Consider the following 22,716-nt stretch of genomic DNA (forward strand, 5'->3'; position numbering starts at 1 on the left):
TTTTAATTTCCTTGCTAATGTCAGTGCATATATGAGTGATTTCATTGTTTAGCCTCAGTTTTGGGGCTGCATTGTTATGAGAAAAAATAATATATGTACATACATCTATGTGGAGCGAGATATATATGTTTTTCCATATATATTTTTATATTGTTTCCGGGGTCCCGCACATGGGCGGGAATATTCAGTGCTTATGACTATTGATGAGGATCCCCTGGAAGAGAACTTGCTGTTGCCCTCCTGTCTTTTAATCTCTCCAACGCAGCATCAGCCTTTTTTCCGAATAGACCCTAACCATCAAAAGGGAGATCCATTAAGGCAGCTTGGACATCGGCAGAAAATTTGGAAGACTTCAGCCAAGCTGCTCTTCTGGTGGCAATAGAAGATCCCATGACTCTCGCCACAGAGTCAGCTGTGTCCAATCCACTCTGCATGACTTGCCGAGCAACAGCTTGAGTATCAACAAGCACCTCATTAAAATGCTGCCTGTCCTCCTCTGGAATTTTAGGAGCCAACTGTTTCACAGAATCTATCAGAGCATGGATGTAACGCTCCAGGAGGCACGTTGCGTTCGTTGACTTAAGAGCCATGCTCGCTGAAGAAAAAACGTACTTTGACGCTTGGTCTTGTTTTTTAGGCTCTTTGTCCCCAGGCACCTGAGGGAAAGCACCTGTAGATTTTTTTAGAGCAGGCTGCCTGTACTACCAGGCTCTCTGGCAATGGATGAGAAGATAAAAAGCCTGGGTCTCCAGGAGCCACCCTGGATCGTCTTGCAACAGCTTTCGAAACTGCTGGAGCCGTAAGAGTCCTACTCCACACCTCCAAGATTGGCTCTGTCAAAGCTTCATTAAAAGGAAGCACAGGCTCTACCACAGAAGATGGAGAGTGGAGGACTTCTGTCAATATATTTGACTTGTACTCCACAGTAGGCAGACTTAAGGTCAACAGTTCTGCTGCCTTCTTGATGACCACATGATATGGTGCCACATCTTTTGAAGGGGCATCTGGGACAGAGGATAACTCCCAATCCGGAGACTGTTCCAATCCACTAGCCTCCCTTAGGTCATCAAAGAAATCTTCAGATTCCTGCAGCTCACCTTCTTCCATCTCCACCTCTCTGTACCTCTGTTCCTCTAGAAGTCGCTGAGCATCACGTCTCGACCCCTCCTTCGGGAACGGCGTTGGCGGATCCTCAATAGACTCCGATGGAGCCGGCGTCGAGCTCGGAGCTGAAGGAACAGGCCACTGCAGTCGATGTCGAACTGGCGCCGGTGACGAAGGAATCGGTGAAGACCTCGGCAGCGCCGAGAGATGACAAGGCGGTGTCGGAGCCAGCATAAATGGCATGAACGGCACCGGAGCATACGTCTGGGGGACTCCCAGATTAAAGGTCATCGGACCCATGGGACCAACCGATGCTCCAGGGGGGTACATGGCTCTTGTGAAGACACCATACATAGTGTTTAAATACTGTGTAGGGTCTTGTCCTGGGCCTGGAAAGGGAGGGTATGAACCCACAGGCTGCTCTCGAGGAGGCACCGGATTCTTGTCGACCTCTTCCTCGGGTTAGTGTGCCGGAGTCGTCGAACCCTCCGGCAAGAGAGCCTCTTCCTCCTCTCGAGGTGGAGATCGAGACGGCGCCGGAGAGGGATTAGACACCGGAGTCGGTGAATGCTCCAGCGGCTCCATGGGCGAAGCCTCACCTTCCGGATCCAGAACATCCGGAGAAGGAGATACATCATCCTTACGATGTCTTCTCACTGGCGACTTCGGCCTCGAATCCGAATCCTTCCCAGAATGGTGTCGAGAACCATGCTTCCTATTCTTATGCTGCTTTTTTGTCGATCTGGAAGCATGCCCTGATGACTACCTCGAACTCTTCTTGTCCTTTTTACCCTTCATCTTGGCAACCAGGAGCTTCGCCTCTCTTTCACGAAGGGCCTTGGGGTTCATCTTCTTACAGCATGGACACCCTTGGACATCCTGATCTGAGGACAAGCACCAAACGCAATCTTCATCTTTCCCGCATTCTCCGCACGGCTTGAATCCGGTCTTCTTCGAGGACATCTCGACAGGAGACAAAGAAACAAGAAAACACTGAAAGTAACAAACAGTAACAGAGTTACTCAATAGCTACAGAGGATCCCTCGAAAACCGTTAGCATCGACGACGCGGAAAAAAGGGAACTGATGTCATCACGCCGACGTGGGCCTATCATGGAGTCGGTGATGTCAGCGGAGCCGCGCGCGATGCCGTGCTTCTGTGACGTCTTTCACGTCGGCACGAAGCTACAAAAGAATTTCCAAATGCTGCTGACGCAGGGAGATATTCATAAGGTGAGGAATCCACTGGCAGATGTATCCATCAGAAATGTGAATACAAACAAATGCAAGGGGCTTTTTTTGACATGTACAATTTTACAAGCATATCACGCTAACAGGGGATTTGAGTTCCAGTTTAGTTTAGTGGATTGTATGGACTGGTGGAGACAGTAACGTCGACGTTTGAACCCTGAGGGATGGTGCAGGATATTATTTGCATCAGGAGCGGGTCTTTAACATGACAGGGGGTGAACAGAGAAGGGGGGGGACAGCCAGTATAAGAGGATGCTTGTGATATGGTATCCTCTTTTTGCATTAATGCGAGGAGGTGTCAGCCGACACCTAAGACGCACAATGAATTTGGGAATTTCCCAAATTGAGTTTGGCGGACGAGGACGTCTCCCGCAGTGCTTCAAATCAAGGATCACCTTGGCAGCCACCCCCAAACTTCAACCGGCTGGTGACGTTTAGAAACATTTAGACGTCGACCCATCAGTGTGCGTCTTAGGTGTCGGCTGACACCCCCTCACATTATTGCCAAAAGAGGATACCATATCACAAGCATCTTCTACTGGCTGTCTTTCCCCCCCCCCCGCCCCCTCATCTTCTCCGTTTACCTTCTTTTCTGATGAAGACCCGCTCCGGATGCAAATAATATCCTGCACCATCCCTCAGGGTCGAAACGTCGAAGTTACGATCTCCACCAGTCCATACAATCCACTAAACTAAACTGGAAATCAAATCCCCTGTTAGCGTGATATTCTTGTAAACTTGGACCTGTCTATCAAAAAAAAAAGCCCCTTGCATTTGTTTGTATTCACATGTCTTTGTATTCACTTTATGTACAGCACTGCAGTCACTAATCACCTAAAGTCACTCAAGACACACTTGAACATTGTACAGTCTTTGTTTATGTATCTGGTCACTTGACAGCCATTTTAAAGTAATGTAAAGTAAAGATACTACTCATTGCTGATTAAGAGCCGTGTTTATTATTTATTTTTGTAATTTTGGTGTGTTACTTACAAGTGTTTCCAGAGTACTTATTACCTTGTACAAATTTGTTATTATACCCGACAGAACCACTTTTCTTTGCTAGATGATTCAAAGCAATCCGCTGCCATGCCAGTGATCTTGCTGGATATGTGACTCAGTCTTGAACCACTTCCCTTTCCTCCCTTTGAGATGTTCTGCAAGCCACTCCAAATTCCCTGAGGGATCCATCCTATCAGCAGAATACTGCTATTAAGCTTGCAGTCTTTGTTTTTTTAGAGTAAGCGAAATTACATACATAAACATGAGATACAAAATTGTTGAGTCTGCATTCTTTTTGTGCGGCGTTTGAGGAATGCCTGTGTAGTCAATTCACAAACAGTAATGTCATAAAATTAATAACAGTCATTTGTCTCAAATAGCTCTTGAAATTTAGCACCACATAACTAATTTTCAAACGTTTTTAATTACAACACACTCTCAAGCAAAGAACCAGAGTTCAACAACTCTCTGGCGCACACACTAGAATATTCCAAAATCTTTCAATGCCTGGTCAGTCTTTCACATTACTATACAGGTTAAAGATAATGGAAAAGAACAATTGTTACTTACCTGTAAACAGGTGGTTCTCCAGTATTGGTGTCTTTCATAGATTCACATGCTTGAATATTCCCCGTCGTCGGAGTGGGAGTCCCACGGTAAATAAAATAGCAATAACATACTAATAATATGTATATGTAAAACATAACAGATGAAATACACATTAGAAAACAGGCAGTAAATGCCTAAACATAATTCCTCATAGGAATACATGAATAGAGAAAAAACACTCTTAGCCTATTCCTGTCATTATGTTGGTCCAAACTGTAGCCAATCAGGCGCCAGCAGCCCTCCAGAACCTTCTCCTCAGTGCTCAGCACCTCAGATTTTCGTAGCACAAGAGTGACCACAGAGTCTATGAGGAGAAGAGAGCCTCTGAGGGGAGGAGGGTGGGTCGCATATGAATCTATGAAAGACACCCAATACCAATACTGGAGAACCACCTGTTTAGAGGTAAGTAACAATTGTTCTTCTCCAGTATTAGGGTGTCTTTAATAGATTCACATGCTTGAATATAGAATAGAAAGCAGTAATATCTGAAGAAAGCTTCCCAGTCATGATACACATGCATAGACTTATAAAACCAAATATGCCTATAGGCATGCAAAACATACAGTAATAAGGTAAACCATTATGGAGGAGGGAAGACAGAGGCTCACCTTATTGAAAAAGATTGCGAAGCACAGCCTGTCCCACTGCAGTGTCTGCTTCGTTGATGGCACCCAGGCAGTAGTTTTTCGTAAACGTGTGCCTGCTCGACCACCTGGCTGCTCTGCAGATCTGATGCACCGGCACACCGGCGAACAGGGCAGTTGAAGACGACATCGCCCTGGTGGAATGGGCCCTCACTGAAGATTGTAGAGGCTTGCCTGCCTGTTGATGGCAGAAAGCGATGGCCGAGGAAACCCAACGAGCAATTGTAGGCTTGGTAACTGGACGCCCTTTGTGGAAACGTCCATAAGCTATGAACAGTTGATCAGCTTTCCGAAAAGGGGCTGTTCTGCTGATGCAAAACTTTAAGCACCTTTTAATGTCCAAGGAGTGCAAACGCTGCTCCGCTGGAGACTGTGGATTAGCAAGGAAAGTCTTCAAGAAAACAGGTTAGTTGATGTGGAAATCTGAAGGCACCTTAGGTAGGAACGTGGGATTAGTACGAAGCACTACACAGTCAGGTTGAAACTGCAGAAATGGAGGATTTATAGTGAAAGCATGGATATCACTTACGCGACGAGAAGATGTCAGCGCAAGGAGAAGAGCAACCTTCCAAGTGAGAAACTTCAAGTCCGCCTTGTGTTTAGGTTCGAAAGGTGCTTTCATAAGTTGTGACAACACGATGTTAAGGTGCCAAGTAGGAGGAGGGCCCCGAATCGGTGGGAAAGTGCGAAATAATCCTTTCAAAAATTGGCGTATTATCCTGGAAGAACAGAGTGAAGTGACACCATCCTGGCGGCAGCGGGAAATTGCCGCCTGAAAAAACTCTCAAAGTTGAATGAGAGAGTCCAGACTGAGCAAGTTGCAAAAAGAATGGAAGGAGCTGCGCAGGCGTGAAATGAATGGGATGGATCCCAGCAGCTGCGCACCAATGGCAGAATCTCTCCATTTAAGTTTATAGGTTTTAACAGTTGACGGCGCTCTAGCCTGAGCGAGAATGTCTCTACAGTCTGGTGGGATGGCTAGGTGAGCAAATTCAAGGTGCTCAGGTTCCAAGCTGACAAATTCAGAGAGGAGGGGTCTGGATGGCAAATCTGACCCCTGTCCATCGGGAGAAGGTCCACCCGAGGATGAAGACAGATGGGCTCGCACTGGGATAGAAGAAGTAGCTCTGAAAACCACGCTCGACGAGGCCATCTGAGGGCGATCAGAAGAATGTGGCAAGGCTGTCTCTGCATTTTCCACAATACCCGAGGCACCAGAGGGATTGGAGGAAAAGCGTAAGCAAACAGATTGCACCAATTCATCAAAAGGGCATTGCCCTGTGACCCTCGGTGGGGATGCCAGCTTGCATAAGATGGGCATTTCCGGTTCTGTGGTGTGGCAAAGAGATCCAACGGTGGATGCCCCCATCTCCGAAATATCAGCTCGAGTGATTGTTGGTGCAACTCCCACTCGTGGGTCGATGACGTGGACCTGCTGAGGGAATCCTTTAGGATGTTGGAAACTCCTGGTAGATGGACTGCAGTGAGAGTGACTTGGTGACTTAGAGCCCAGTCCCAGATCGTCTGCGCCAGATGCGACAAGATTGGAGACTTTGTTCCTCCCAGCTTGTTTATATAATGCATGCTGGTTGTGTTGTCCGTCTGAATAAGGACTGACTCTCCTTAGATCAAGAGATGAAAGGACTTGAGCGCCAGAAAAATGGCCATCAGCTCCAGCCTGTTGATGTGCCAGGTTCTCTGAGGCAAAGTCCACTAACCCTTTATGGATAGGCCTTGAATAGGAGCACTCCATCCCTCCAACGAGGCGTCCGTCGTCAGAGTAAGTTCCGGAGTGATGGAAAGGAACGACGACCCTGTCAAAAGATTGAAAGGCCGCGCCCACCATTTGAGGGCCGCTCTCATGCGGGTGGTGAAACAGACTATGTCGTTAAAGGAACCGGTGACCTGACGCCACTGTCCATCCAGTTCCTCTTGAATGGGACGTGTCCGTAGTCTGCAATTTGGGATCAATGCAATGCACGATGGCGCCATTCCTAGAAATGATTTTAATAGTCGAACTGAACCGGACTTGTGCGCAAAAGAGAAACCAATTGAAGAATCTTTTGTTGTCGCTCCTGAGACACAAATGCTTTTTCAAGAGTCGTATTTAACGTGGCCCCTAAAAAGTTCTTGCAGGTTGCTGGATGCAATTGGACTTGGCCATGTTGATGGATAGACCGAGAGAGCGAAACACCTCCTGACAAAGGCGAGTGTCCTGAAGCAGCTGTGTACGAGACTGAGATTTTAGGAGACAGTCGTCCAGGTAAGGAAAAATCTGTACACCCTGAAGACGTAGATAAGCTACTACAGGAGCCAACACCTTCGTAAAGACGCGAGGGGCGCAACGTAGGCCGAAAGGCAGTACTCTGAACTGGAAATCCCTCCGTCCCACGAGGAAACGTAAATACTTCCGATGTCGCGGTGGAATAGGGACATGGAAGTAGGCGTCCTGGAGGTCGATAGTTTCCATGAAATCCCCCACTGAGAGTAGTCGTAAGATCTCCACCAACGTTAACATGCGGAAGGATTGGCACTTGGGATATTTGTTGAGTGCTCGTAAATCCAATATCTGCCTCCAATCCAGCGTCATCTTTACGACAAGGAAAAATCCGGAATAAAATCCCATACCCGTTTGAGACTTGGGTACCACTTCGACGGCACCCTTCCGTATCATAAGGCGAACTTGATGTAATAGTTCCCTGATGTGTGCTGGTGGCGGGCCGGAAGGTGGAGTGGGCGGAGGAAGTTTGATGAACTCCAGAGCATGGCCTTTCTCTACGATGTCCAGAACCCAACGGTCCGAAGTGATGGAGGACCATTGAGAACAGAACAGGGAGATTCGACCTCCAACTTTTTGGGTTAAAGGCAAGTCATTGTCGCTTGGGAGCAGATCCTCTATAAGATCTCCCTCTATAGGTTTTAGAAGACTGCTGTTGGGAAGACTGTTGCTGGGTGTTGGAATAGCGTTAGTTGCCTTGGTTGTAGGAACGGTATTGATTGTTTCCTCCTCGAAAAGTAGAGGAGGTGCCGCGTCCACGTGCACCCCGAAATGGCTGTTTCCGAAACTGCAAAGTTCCTAGAGAGCGAGCAGTGTCAGTGTCTTTTTTGATGGACTGTAAAGCTTCATCAACATGAGCCCCAAACAAAGACTCGCCGTCATACGGCATATCCAGGATCTTTGATTGTACTTCTTGTCGGAAAGATGTAGAACGCAACCAACCTTGCCTACGTAGAACCACCGCTCCAGCGAGTTGCCGGAAAGCAGTACAGGCGATGTCAACGGCACAATCAATTATCTCCTCCGATGTTCTCTCTCCTTGGAGATGTTGCAAAGCCTTTGCCTTTGAAGCATCCGGAATCAAGGCCACATAAGCTGTCATGTCCGCCCACATCTGGCGGTCGTAACGCCCCAAAATGGCCAAAGCATTGGCCGCTCTCACTGTGGTGGAAGTCATCGTAGAAAACTTGCGGCCTATAGCATCCATGCGGCGACCTTCGCGATCTGGTGGGGCAGTAACAGCAGACGCAGGGTTCCGCGAACGACGCTGAGCTGCTTGTGTAATCACTGAATCTGGTTTTGGCTGTCCAATGAGGCACGCTGGAGTGCCGACAGGCGCCTTGTATTTCTTTTCCAACCTGGGCATCTGAGCCAGAAGTGTATTTGAGGTCTGCATCAATTTTACTCCTTCGGCTCAGATAAAGTCAATTATGGGCACAGTATGGACTTGTTTGAATGGCTGATTTTTAAAATCATAGAGAAAACAATCCTCCTCTCTCTGGACTCTAGGCAACTTGAAGCCTTGAGCCGCCCTATCCATCAGCTGATGGAAACTTGCAATATCTACAGGAGGAGAATCCCCTGGTGTGACCGGAGATGGGGACGGTGTTTTTACTTGGTAATTATCCCACTCCGCCATATCGTCATCATCATCATCTCGAACCTCACCATCTTTGCGGTCTGGAGAAACCTCATCGTCGGCATACACAGTTGTGTGTATTCAAACAGATGTTTGCACTTGAGGAGCAGAAGTAGGCAGAGATGCCAGAGGAGCCGGAGCCGGCACAGTAACCGGTGGCAGAATAGAAGGGGCTGCAGGCACTTGTGGAGCAGACGGAAAACGTCTGTTATAGTCGTCCAACATATATTGGAGATTAGAGATGAGCGACAAGGGTAACGTCGCCGTAGGAGCTTGTACCAACGTAGTTTCCTGTTGGAAATATTGGTCCTCATCATCGTTACTGTAATCTTGGCACTTGATGACCAAATCAGATGGACTACGTGCTGCTCTAAAAGACTCGTGTACATCTTCTTCTGAGTCCTGCTCCGAGTCTGTGGCAAACAAGGGCGAGGGAGGCTGTGGATCACTGGTGATGGAAATCTGGTCCACAGGCACCTTGCGGCGTTGGTGAAGAGATTCAACATCGGCAGATCCAGTGGACGACCATGGCAACAATGGCAGTGAGGCAAACGTAGAAGTCGTCGTCGATGAAGCCACACTGGCAGAATCCGGTATATTCGACGGTAATGGCGTCGACGTTGCTTTTGTCGATGAAGTCGACGACGAAGATGACTTCTTTTTCGTCGACGGAGCAGTCGTCGACGAGGAGATCGTCGACGGTACGGTCGTCGGCGAGGCTGTTGACGATTGTGATTTCTTCACACCCTTCGTCAACGATGACTTGATCGTCGACGGGGGAGGCTTCTTCGTCGACGACGATGCAATCGGAATGACAGACGGTACAGTCTTGAAACTAAGTGTTACCTTAGTCAACGACGTCGACGAGACAGCCGTCGACTATCCAGAAGCAAACGTCGTCGTCATCGTCGTCATCGATGATCCAGAGACGGCAGATTTCGTCGTCGGAACGACTGTCGACGCTCCCGTCGACGCAGAAGCATGTTTTTTCACAAAACATGAGCAGAAGATGCAGTAGACGCCTGAGAGCCAGGTCTCGTGGGCGTGGACGTAGTAGGTAGAGGTGAAGACACCGCAGGGGCCAAAGAGAGGGACATCTTCTTCCTCTTGATGAAAGGTGAGGGCAACTCCTGCACACTACTACGTTTTGATACTGCTTGGGAACTACCAGAAGTGAAGCTTTCGGCATCAGAAAGTACACCATCCTTGTCTTTGAGTCTCCGAAGCCATAACAGAAGACGGCTTTCCCTGTCCTTTAGAGTTTTTGTGGAGAAAGTTCTACAGAACTTACACTTTCCCACCTCATAGTCGGGGTAAAGACGAACAAGTTACTTACCTTCGGTAACGCTTTTTCTGGTAGATACTATATCTGCCTGTGGATTCCTCACCTTGTGAATATCCCCTTGCGTCAGCAACATTCGGAAATTCTTTTTGTAGCTTCGCGCCGACGTGGATCCGGACGTCACAGAGGCACGGCATCGCACGCGACCTCGCTGACGTCACCGGCGCCTATAACAGGCCCACGCCGGCGTGATGACATCAGTTCCGCCCTTTTTTCCGTGCCATCGAGGCACACGGACGGACCGATGATAGTAGAAATATACACAGTATACGTAGTATAGAAACAAGGTAACACACACAGTGTGAAGCAAATGCAATAACAACAATTGAAATAAACATTTCCATGACAATAAAATAACACATCATAGAAACTCTGGCATAGAAGAGTGGACAACGGGGAGGCGGGTGGGTCAGTGAGGAATCCACAGGCAGATATAGTATCTACCAGAAAAAGCGTTACCGAAGGTAAGTAACTTGTTCTTCTGATAGATACATCTGCCGTGTGGATTCCTCACCTTGTGAATAGAGTCCCACAGCAGTCCCCACTCCCGGAGGAGGGTGTCCACTCTGCTATACCAGGAAATCTTGGAGGACAGAGCGCGCGAAGTGGCCGTCCCTCCTCACCTCGGTATCCAAGCAGTAGTGCTTCGCGAAAGTGTGGAGGGAGGCCCAAGTCGCGGCTCTGCAAATGTCCTCAACAGGTACACCTCTAGACAAAGCAGATGATGCAGACTTTGCTCTAGTCGAATGTGCTCTAATACCCTCTGGAGGGTCCTTACCAGCCAAAGAGTAGCAGATCTTAATGCAGAGCACGATCCACCTCGACAGAGTCCTCTTATGGACCTCTCTTCCTTTCTTGCAGCCAGCAAAGCCAACGAAGAGCTGGTCGTCCACTCGACAGTCTTTAGTCCTGTCCAAGTAAAAAGACACCGCCCTCTTGGGGTCAAGACGGTGTAATCTCTCCTCCTCCTTGGAAGGGTGAGGGGGAGGATAAAAGGTAGGAAGGGTAATGGATTGACCAAGGTGGAAAGGAGTCACCACCTTAGGCAGAAAAGCAGCCCTGGTCCTAAGAACCATTCGTTCAGCATGAATGGTCAGGAATGGGGGCTTGGAACTAAGAGCTTGAAGCTCACTTACCCTCCTTGCCGAGGTAATTGCGACAAGAAAAACAGTTTTAAAAGTCAGAAGCCTCATGGGACACTTGTGAAGAGGCTCAAAGGGAGCACCCATCAAAAATGTCAAAACTAGGTTCAAATCCCACTGAGGCACAACAAAGGGTGTAGCAGGGAACCTATTAGTAAGGCCCTTCAGAAACCTTAAAACAATGGGAGACTTAAAAAGAGAAGGCTGGTCAGGCATACAGATAAATGCCGACAGCGCAGACAGATATCCCTTCACCGTGGCAACAGCAAGCCCCTGCTGGGCCAGGGAAAGGGCAAACTGGAGCACATCAGATAAATGGGACCTCAAAGGGTCTATAGACTTCTCCCTGCACCAAACAACAAATTTAGACCACCTATAAGAATAGATGGACTTAGTGGAGTCACGCCTGGCCGACAAAATGACATCCACCACATCGTGAGGGAGAGAAAAAGAAATCAGGTTGCCCCGCTCAATCTCCAGGCATGAAGGTGTAAGGTCTGGAGGTGGGGGTGTAGAACCTGCCCCTCCATCTGAGAGAGGAGGTCTGCCCTGTAAGGGAGACGGAGCGGCGGGTGAGAGGAGAGGTGGAGAAGGTCTGAATACCACACCCTTCTTGGCCAATCCGGGGCGATCAATATGACTTGGGCCCGGTCTTGGCGAATCTTCCTCAGAACCCGAGGAATCAAGGGTATGGGAGGAAACGCGTAAAGGAGTTGACTTTTCCAACTCAACTGAAACGCGTCCCCCAAGGCTCCTTGCATCGGATACTGGAGACTGCAGAATGACAGGCAGTGAGCATTCTCGTGAGTGGCGAACAGGTCCACCCGAGGTGTCCCCCACATCTGAAAGATGTCGTGAACCACCTCCGGGTGAAGCCTCCACTCGTGATCGGCAGAGAACTGCCGACTGAGACTGTCTGCACGAACGTTCAGAACCCCGGCCAGATGATTTGCCATCAGACAAATCTGATGGTCCTGAACCCAGGACCAGAGACGCAGAGCCTCTCTGCAGAGACACTGCGACCCCACTCTTTCCTGCTTGTTGATGTACCACATCGCGGTCGTGTTGTCCGTCAGGACCTGGACTGACTGACCGCGAAGGGAAGGGAGGAAGGCCTTGAGCGCCAAACGTATCGCCCGCAATTCTAGAAGGTTGATGTGAAGCAACCTTTCCTCTGGAGACCAAAGACCCTTGACCTTCAGGTCTCCCAGATGAGCACCCCACCCGAGAGTGGATGCATCCGTTATCACTGTGGCCACCGCTGGAGGAAGTTGAAAAGGCTTTCCTTGCGACAGATTGCCTTCCACGCTCCACCAAGACAGATCCGCTGCAGCTTCCCTGGAGATCCTCACTGACTCCCCGAGATCTCCGTTGTGCTGATACCACTGCCTGCGGAGGCACCACTGGAGTGCCCTCATGTGCCAGCGTGCATGGTTGACCAACAGAATGCATGAAGCCATCAGACCGAGTAGGCGAAGGACCTTCAGGACTGGAACGACCGCTCCATTGTAAAATAAAGGAATCATCTCCCGTATGTCGCGAATTCTTTGAGGGGGAGGGAATGCACGACATACGGTTGTGTCCAGTACCGCACCTATGAACAGGTTGCGCTGTGAGGGCACCAGGTGAGACTTGGGTACATTTATCGAAAAACCCAACCTGTGCAACAACTGAGTTGTCTCTTGCAGATGATGGAGCACCTTCTCTGGCGACTCCGCTTTGATCAGCCAGTCGTCTAGATACGGAAATACATGAATCCCCGTTCTCCTGAGATGAGCTGCCACCACTGCCATCACCTTGGTGAAGACTCGAGGTGCAGTAGTAAGGCCAAACGGAAGGACCACAAACTGGTAATGCTGTGACCCAACCGTGAAACGGAGATACTTTCTGTGAGACTTCAAGATGGGAATATGAAAATACGCATCTTGCAAGTCGATCGACACCATCCAGTCTTCTTCCAACAGCGCCTGAAGAACCTGTGCAAGAGTGAGCATTTTGAACTTTTCCTGCTTCAGGTAAAGGTTCAAAATCCTGAGGTCCAGGATTGGCCGAAGTCTGCCATCTTTCTTGGGGATCAGGAAATACCGGGAGTAGCACCCCTGACCCCTTTCCTGCTCTGGAACCACCTCTATCGCACCCTTTCGGAACAGTGCCAGGACTTCTTCCTGCAGGAGAAGTAGGTGGTCTTCTGAACAATAACCCTGGCAAGGAGGGTAATTGGGAGGGAATTCCTGAAAAGGAAGAGCATACCCATTCTCTACAAGATTGAGAACCCAAAGATCCGATGTTATAAATTCCCAATCTTGTAGAAAATGAGTAAGCCGACCCCCTACTGGGCCCACATGATCCGGAATGGCGGATCTAGGGCTGCTTTGCTGCGTTGGCCGGGGGTTGGGAAGGAGAGGAGGAGGAGGAGGAGGAGGAAGCTTGACGACCTCTAGGACGGGGTCTTTGTCTGCCTCTGTACGACTTGTACAGCGTGTTCTGCTGCTGCTGCTGAGGCTGCTGCTGCTGGAATGATCTGTAAGATCGAAAGGAAGATCGGCCAAACCCTCTGAAACGTCTTCCGGTAGTACCTCTGGATTGAAGGCCTAAAGATTTTGCAGTGGCCCTACTGTCCTTAAAACGTTCCAAGGCAGTATCAGCCTTCTTTCCAAACAGACCTGAACCATCAAAGGGTAAGTCCATTAAAGCAGACTGGACATCAGCAGAAAACTCCGAAGATTTGAGCCAAGCAGCTCTCCTAGTAGCCACAGAGGAACCCATGACTCTTGCCACCGAGTCTGCAGTGTCCAAACCACTCTGGATGACTTGTCTCGCAGCCGCTTGGGTGTCCGAGATTACTTCTTGAAAATCCTTCCTGTCATCCTCAGGAACTTTTGGAATGAGTTGTTTGACAGAGTCCATCAAAGCATGGATATATCTCCCCATCAAACACGTAGCATTGGTTGACTTCAATGCCATGCTGGCTGATGAAAAAACCTTTTTAGCATTTTGGTCCTGTTTCCTGGATTCCTTGTCTCCAGGAACCTGTGGAAATGCCCCAGCAGATTTTTTAGAACAGGCAGCCTGCACTACCAAACTCTCAGGAAGAGGATGCGTTGTTAAAAATGCAGGGTCATCCGGTGCAGCTCTATATCTTCTTGCTACCGTTCTAGAAACCGCTGGAGCAGTCAAGGGTTTCTTCCAGACCTCATAGACAGGTTCAGACAACGCCTCGTTGAATGGTAACATAGGCTCGATCACAGATGAGGGTGAATGAAGTACCTCAGTTAAAATATTGGGTTTATAATCAGCTGTAGGCAGAGTTATATTTAGTAAACTCGCTGCCTTCTTAATCACAGTGTGGTAAGGCACCACATCCTTAGATGGAGCATTCGATACAGAAGCCAACTCCCATTCAGGTGACAGTTCAAGACCACTGGCTTCACCTAACTCATCAAAGGGATCCTCAGAATCCTGTAATTCTCCTTCCTCAGTGTCAGAATACCCATACTTTTCCTCTTCTAAAAGTCTCTGGGCCTTTCTCCGAGACCTTTCTTTCACAATTGAAGTTAAAGGATTCGGAATCGACTCCGACGGGGTCGCTGCCGGCGTCGAGCCCGACGTCGGACGAGGCTTCTCGACACGAGGTCGGACAGAATCTTGCCTCGGAGTCACGGGTATCGGCGTCGATGGGATCGGCGTCGATGGAGCCGGCGTCGTGCGCTTCGGCGTCGACGACACCGGTGGTGTCGGAAAATGCCAATGCGGCGGTAGAGCCGGCATAAAGGGCATGAAGGGTGCAGGGGCATACGCCTGCGGAACCCCTAGGTTAAAGGCCATAGGACCCGTGGGACCAACAGGTGCACCAGACGGGAACATTGCCCTCGAATATACACCATACATGGCGTTCAGGAACTGGGAAGGATCCTGACCTGGAGTCGGAAACTCAGGATACGGACCTCTCGGATGTTCCCGGGGAGGCGGAGTCGATACGACGTCGACCTCTTCTTCGGGCGCCGGAGCCGGAGTCGATGAACTATCGGGTGCCGGAACTTCGGCTCCACCATCCCCCTGCTCCTCACCTTCATCCTCCTGACCAGAAGGATTTGATGGAATCGGAGATTGGACCTGTTCCTGAGGCTCGGGTGAAACTGGATGCACAGCCTCTTCATGTTCCGACTCCGAAATCTCCACTTCTTTACACACTAGCTTGATCTGGGACTTTGGTTTCGAGCTAGAGTCCTTCCCAGAGTGATGACGCGATTCATGGGACTTCCTTCTGTGTTTCTTCTTCGAAGACTTCGAAGCGTGTGCTGACGAAGACTCCGAGTGTGACCTCGAACGAGACCTCGACCTCGACCTCGACCGACGAGATCGAGATTTTGACGACTTCTTAGCTTTTTTGCTCTTGAGTTTCGCCATAAGGAGTTTTGTCTCCCTCTCTCTTAAGGCCTTTGGAGTCATCTTCTTACAGCAGGAACAGTCCTCGACATCGTGGTCCGAGCTCAAACACCAAACACAGCATTCGTGGGGGTCGGTGATTGACATGGTCTTGCCACATTCACCGCAGGCTTTAAATCCCGTCTTCTTCGACGACATCTCGAAGAAAATGTAAGAAAGACACAATTACGAAGAAATAGTAACAAAGTTACTGGAAGCTACTATACGATCCCTGAAAACCGTTAGCGTCGACGACGCGGAAAAAAGGGAACTGATGTCATCACGCCGGCGTGGGCCTGTTATAGGCGCCGGTGACGTCAGCGAGGTCGCGTGCGATGCCGTGCCTCTGTGACGTCCGGATCCACGTCGGCGCGAAGCTACAAAAAGAATTTCCGAATGTTGCTGACGCAAGGGGATATTCACAAGGTGAGGAATCCACACGGCAGATGTATCTATCAGAAAGTAAATACACTTACTGTGTGGATTCTCTGAATAAAGACGCAGCTTCCCACAAGAAGAGCAAGGTCAGAAGAGAGATTTCTTACTTGTAGACATTCTGAAAAGTACAGAAAACCTGAAGAAACTGAGAACTGAGCCGAGCTCAGGGAGACTCCCTTACACACGACTGAGGTGCTGAGCTCTGAGGAGAAGGTTCTGGAGGGCTGCTGGCGCCTGATTGGCTACAGTTTGGACCAACATAATGACAGAAATAGGCTACAAGTGTTTTTTCTCTATTCATGTATTCCTATGAGGAATTATATTTAGGCATTTACTGCCTGTTTTCTAATGTGTATTTAATCTGTTATGTTTTACATATACATATTATTAGTATGTTATTGCTATTTTATTTACCGTGGGACTCCCACTCCGACGACGGGGAATATTCAAGCATGTGAATCTTTGAAAGACACCCTAATACTGGAGAACTATTGTTTTATTTGCTGGTCTAATTATGTAAACCTGGTTCACTAGATGACATTTCTAGCAAAATACAAAACATGCACTGAACTACAGAAACACAAAAGGATTAGTTTATGGGTTGGTCAGGGAGATAATTACCTTGTGGGCTGTATCCAGGCTGCCAGGAAGGAGGAGGTTGGCTGGTCCATCCATTGGCAGTTGGCACAGCTCTGACACTCCACTGGCTGATGCCCGCCTGACCTGGTGATTGACTTTTGCTATCACGAGGCTCCGCCCGTTTCACTTCGACCTAAATAAATAAATCAGATACTTAAGGAGATAGTCAAAGGTCTATGCCCCCCACCCTTGTACCGCCACAAATCCCTCAATTTGAATCCTCAAGACTAAACCTAGCATTTTGGGACTTAACCCTAAAAAGTCTACTGCAAGACTTGCATTTGGACAATGAAATGTCATCTAAATGTTTCTTATAAATATAGCATGTACCCATGAAATACTAAAATGTGTAGAAGTCACAAGGTATGATCTATCTTCCCTCCAAAATGGGCATATCTGCAACTTGTAAAGCAACAGTGCCCTCCGCTCAGCAGGGTTGGGCCGTGCAAACTGGACTAGTTAGAATTAGATTTAGCCCTCGAATCAGAGTACAATTGTATTTCTCAACTGAAGCGGAAACTCTTACTGTACACATTCTGTGATGCAAAGAATGGGTGCGTCTGGGATCTCACAGAAGGCCTGACCTAACTGCTCACTGTTTGGTTAAGAAATGGAGGCAGGGGTATGTGAATTAGCTTCCATATGATCTTTTTGTGCAGATACTTAAAAGTATTTTCTATAAAGTTTGTATAGAAATGTCTAATGGAGGATAAAGACTTACCTTCCCCAGGCTATCGCTTTAAGAATCTCAATTTAATTAACTTGCATAAAATGTCAGAGGGGATGGATGTGGGAAGAGAATCTTACAATACATCTAACAAAAGAGAAAGTAAACAAAACATGCAAGTAATACAAAAATGGACAGTTTGAGTCAAGAAGCAGCAGCAAATATTCATACTGTGTTGTCAGTTTGGAATGCTACACAATGTGTACTAGTAAAACACATTTTTCTTACGGATTAGCTGTACTAAAGCCTCCCAGGGATAAACAAAGCTATGGTAGCCCGGTGTAATCTCAATTTTCACAACTTTTTAATTTAGGGACATTGTGAATGGAAAGCCGCATTGATAGCCCTGTTTCTTTAGTGTACAGAATCATGAATTTGGAAATAACGTCCACATGGTGGATGATGTGGCTATCACATAGCTGCATAGCTACAGCAGGTCATAACCGTTTTGGGTTTAGTGGTCAGAGTAGACACTGAAACCTACATTTTAAAAAAGATTGTCAGCCAGGGAGAGGAAAGCAGCTCTAAATGCCAGACATGCAAGATGTTAATTTCATATTTCATCTACAAGATGGCCCAAGCATAAGTCCTCTCTCAATACATATGATGCTCACTTTGACAATTTTCAAAGGCATAAGATGCCGTATTGAAAACACAATTATTACAAAACATTGCCGCTCCCAAGGCTGTAAACCTATATATAAAGAGAATGACCCATTACATTAATTTCGTTTGTAAAGATTTCATCTAGCACTTTTTGTAGGCATATAATTCACTTAATGTTCTCACTCTTGATTTCTGTAGCAGAATTACCACTGAACAAGTGACTAAGTAGCGGGTATACATTTTAACCAAATCACCATCACAGCGCTCTCATGAAGCAACTGATTAGGTTACAGATATGGCGAAGTTACTTGGAATCCTAGCTTTCCTCCAGCGGAGTCTTCAGTAAGGAACCGTTTCCTACTTGTAAATTTAGTACGCCTTCAGGAAAATTGCCATTGAATCAAACGCACTTTAGTCCTGCCTAAGTACGGGGGTCCAGGAGCACTTTTTCCAAAGTCACATTCTGTGCAGTATTTTCGCCTTACTTCTCAAAGGCTAGGAAGCACATGCAACACACAAGTATAATTTGGCAAACTGAAAACAGGTTATATTGGTAATTCTATTAATTTGCTTTATAAGATGGAAGAAAATATATTAATCCTTAAAAATAGTCCTAAATGAAAATTATCACACACGTCTTTGTTTTCTTCTAAAGTGAATGATAGGGATGGATAGGGTAATCTAACTGTAAGAAAGACAACAGAATACTGTGCCTTTAGGGGAGCTTGACCTTCAGTGTCACATGATGTAGGTGGCAGCTGACTGTTCTTTTTGACGCAGTAACATGTAAGCATATATAGTGTTCACTCTTCCACCAGGAGAGAGGGAGGGTTGCTTATGATTTTAATGGAGTCCACTGCTGGAGAACTAGGATTAAAGATAAGAAACAACTTCCTTAGTGCCTCACCATATATAATCAACAGGCATCGAATAAAATGCTTACCTCATCCCCTTAATTGCGAGAGAAAAGATAAAAAGGTATAACAACATAAGCAAAGAGATTTTTCAAAAAGGCTTGCTCTTCTTGAGCATCTTATCTAGCAGCTGAATCAAGGCAATAGTGTCTTGTAAAAGTGTGGCCAGATCTCCAGGTTGCCTTGCAGGTCTCAAAGATTGGCAAACTTCTCAGTAATACAGCCGTAGCCATTTTACCTCTGGTTGAATGGACTTTTGGTTTTCCAGGTAACATTTTGTAAGCTTTCTGGTAGCACAGGAGTTTGGAAGAGACTTTCTCTAGATAAGAATTGTTTGGAAGTGTCAAACCAAGTCCACAATAGACCATAGTTCTTATGGAAGGTTACAAATGTAGACACGGCATTACAAGAAGGGACTAACAACCCTATTAGAGAATCAGAAGCAACCATTTAGAAAGGACAGTAACAGGAGCCAAGTGAAAAGATGGGGGAGCTATCAGCCCATACTCCAATACCCCTGATGATATTGAAAGCAAAATATTGTAGTGTACCTCATTACGTTGTGATAGTCTGACTGTGGCTTTCTGGACTTTCTAAATACTCGTCTCTAATCTGTCAGAATATCAGAGTAGTAAAAGCTTTGAAATCTCATTTGAGCATTGCCACAAACTCAGTGTTCCACCTTATGAATCTCCGCCTCTGTAGGACTCCCTAGATATTTGTCTAAGTGCTCAAGTTTCAGAAAGGGAACCTTCTCCTTCGCACAACTCTCAATGAAGGAGCCTTCACCTATCCGGTACAAAGAGCAAGCATAAGCATATCTTGTCTTCTTTATATATGCTACTACCTAGAATCCATTGTCTGAAGTGGGCTAAGATCACCAGGTTTGGAAGAGTTATGATGAACTAACAACACAGTATGAAGCAGAGGTCACTTATCTGCAGAGTGCTTCATTTAGGAGTGGGTTTGTAACAATTTAACAGTAAGTGATCCAATTTAAAACGTACAACCATTCCTTCACAATGTTTATAGATCTTATTAATTCCAAATAAAATATGAATTTAGGCTTTGTTTCCAAATCCCAATCGTTCCACAATTACAATATTTAGCATACATCAGGAGGAATGGTATTCAGCCAAGCCTTGGGTAGATCAGGAATAATCCACTGGATCTTGCTGCATGGTGAATTAACTGATACCTCAACTCTTAATAATGCCCAAATGGAACACAATGCTAACTCTGGACACAACTCTCCTGAAGTCTAACAAGTGCAGTGCCACAAGGATGAATTACCTCTTACATCACAGTGACTACACTGCAAGGGCGAGATGAAGTTAAAGATGCTACCTCTCAACAAGAGAACTAACAAAGGACTTGGCACTATGGAAGCAACAGATTGGACTTGCTAGGTTGTCCCCAATAACAGTATCCCTGACTTAATCACCAGTGGATTGCCCCAGATGCCCAAGACTTGGCTTTATGTTAAGATAAAATAAAACTACAACTACACACTTTTTTGCCCATGATGTCGTGAAAATGCATGTTGACAGCCTGGTCCACTGATTGTTCGTCCTCGAAAGTTATAAATCCAAAACCTAGCCAACGACGAAGAGTGAATCAAGGTAGCAGGGTGTTGTGACATAAAACAGGATGATGAACAGTATCAGGGGCATAACCAAGGGTTTGGCTGCAGGTTTCAGACTCAAGCCAGGTTGCTGGTTGAAAAACCATAGCAATTTAATTAATAAAGGATTTAGTTTACTTTTGAATCAGTCAATTTCAGAAATGTTAAAACATCAATTAGGATTTGTTTGAGATACAAAGACCAAACACCAACAGTTTAAACACCCAACCTAGGACCGTGTGCCACATTTTTAAAAGGAAGTTAACTTCTTATTTCTGGAAATGCTAAGCCTTCCACAGTGCTGGTACAATCCAAACATTGAGCAATAACCTTAAGGTCGGATGGGTCACAGAAGAGTTCAGATTTTCAGCACCCCACTACGTAACCCATTATTCAGCAGGTAATACACCATCACGCTACAAAAGTCTGGTTTTCCATATACCAACATGTGCAGCTTTCTCCCTCCTCCTTTCTCCTTGTTCAAGATTGGCTTAAACCTTCTACAATACATCATAAATCTAGAATGCTCAATATACTCTGGTGTTGAACACATGAACTGCATAATCTACGAAGGAAGTCTTTGGGTTCTACAAATGATTGTGGTAACATCTGACACTGTCATGAATCTTTGTTGATCATCATACTCTAACCAATGGCCACTGCTTCTGGAGCAACAAAAGCCTGGGACACAACACTAGGACCACATATGGCTGGGTACATAGATATCATTGTGGAAACCATGCCTGTCTGTCCCCTTACAAACACCTTCTAAATTAGGCTGCTGTTAAAGTCCCAGTCCAAACCTGAAGCAACATCACTTCAAAGACAAATCTGCTAAGGTCTTGAACCATGCTGGGTCTGCCTAAGTCTGATGTCATACAACAGAGTACATTCTTCTATCAATGTGCACACGGTAGCCTGGGAATTAAAAATAAAGGCCGAATCATTTCAAGCAAAATAGCTTTTCTGAAACCTTATGCTTCCCCCTTGATTGGCATTTTACTTTGCAGCTAATGCTGACAGCAGCCACATATTGCTTGTAAGCGTTAAACAGAAATACAATATCTATAACAGTAAATGTCTCTTGAAGCTTATCCAACATTGTTGGGGAAGCCCAAAGAGGCCTATCGTGAAAAAGGTTATAATTAAGATACACAGATACAGGCCAAAAAGAATTTCAGCAGGTCAATTCTGCTGTGAGAAACATGAACAAAAGGCATTTTTACAATAAAACAAATGTTAAAAAATGTTTCGAAATCCCACACTGAGAAGAGAAGTATAAACGAAGTTTTGAAGTTTTATAATGCAGACTACTGCCAAATCGGAGTGCAGCTTCCATCACAACATATTTGCTTGGAAGCAGCCAAGCAGACAACAGAGGGAACTAGCACGCACTTTGACAATTGCTATGTGCCTAACCAGAGGCCTGGCACACACACAAACACAAGTGGTGATGTCCCTTAGGTGCATAGTGGGCTCTCTCGCTGAAGTCCTTCACCCTGCCTCTGGAAGTCAGAATGACAGTCTGCTGCTCTCTTTTGGTGAATTTCACGCTGGCCCAGCTCAGTACAACACCACAATGTGGTGTCCACTGCAAAAAGTGAACTCCGGGTCAGTGCTGCAATTAGAGCATTCACCATTTAGGTTATGGGGATTATTGCCTGAATCTAGGTACAAAGTGTGATTTTAGTTTGCCATGAAAACCTCAAGTGTCAGAAATAAAATGATATAGTCCGGTTAGGACATAGAAAGAGCACAATGAGGGGTGGACCCAATCAGAATTTCTAGGCAGCCACGGAACAATTGCATATCATGCTAATAAATGAAATGTGTTTAGAGTCAATACAGGGAGTCTTCATGTGTGCCTCAGCCAGAAACAATGGAAGACTGGCACAATTAGCTGACCAACGGAGATCAACCTACTGCTATGGACAATTAGCTGACACATGGAGATAACGAGGACTGGTCCAGCCAAGGTAAAAGAACGGAGTAGAAATAATGTGCATTAACAGAAGGCTCAAAGACTGAAAATGGAGGACAACTGGTGAAAAGCTTGATGTATAAATAAGGGGTCAGGAACTGACGAGGCAATAAACAAAAGACCCGAAGGAGTACAAAATAACAGGAATAGGAGGAACTGGCATACCTAGAGAAGCAGGCGCAGTAAAAGAAGGTGGGAGTGACCGCATGAGAAGTTATAACAGGCAGTATGCATTAATTGAGGTGATGAGAGCTAGCTAGACAGAAGCGATGAGGGCTGAATTTGAATAGAGGGCACATAATCTTACCAAACATAAGACACGATGAGACATGTACACAGAGAACAGTTACTG

At 46.6% G+C, this 22,716-nt stretch overlaps 1 protein-coding gene across 18 annotated transcripts in view; it reads right to left on the reverse strand.

Annotated features, from left to right (window-relative positions):
• DAZAP1 (DAZ associated protein 1) overlaps positions 1–22,716 on the reverse strand; it is a 519,254-nt gene that overhangs the window by 355,446 nt on the left and 141,092 nt on the right. For 15 of the 18 annotated variants that reach the window (XM_078669912.1, XM_078669924.1, XM_078669911.1 and 12 more), the window contains 2 exons: positions 20,272–20,354; positions 16,495–16,645 (listed from right to left, as the gene is read on the reverse strand). The exons of 2 other annotated variants lie outside the window; for them this stretch is intronic. In XM_078669912.1, the coding sequence (XP_078526038.1) occupies positions 16,495–16,645; positions 20,272–20,354 (234 nt within the window). The remainder of the gene's footprint in view (positions 1–16,494; positions 16,646–20,271; positions 20,355–22,716) is intronic. One more of the 18 variants, XM_078669928.1, reaches the window with a different exon arrangement.

This window comes from Lissotriton helveticus, chromosome 12 (assembly GCF_964261635.1).
Source record: "Lissotriton helveticus chromosome 12, aLisHel1.1, whole genome shotgun sequence".
In the NCBI taxonomy this organism is placed as follows: Eukaryota; Metazoa; Chordata; class Amphibia; order Caudata; family Salamandridae; genus Lissotriton; species Lissotriton helveticus.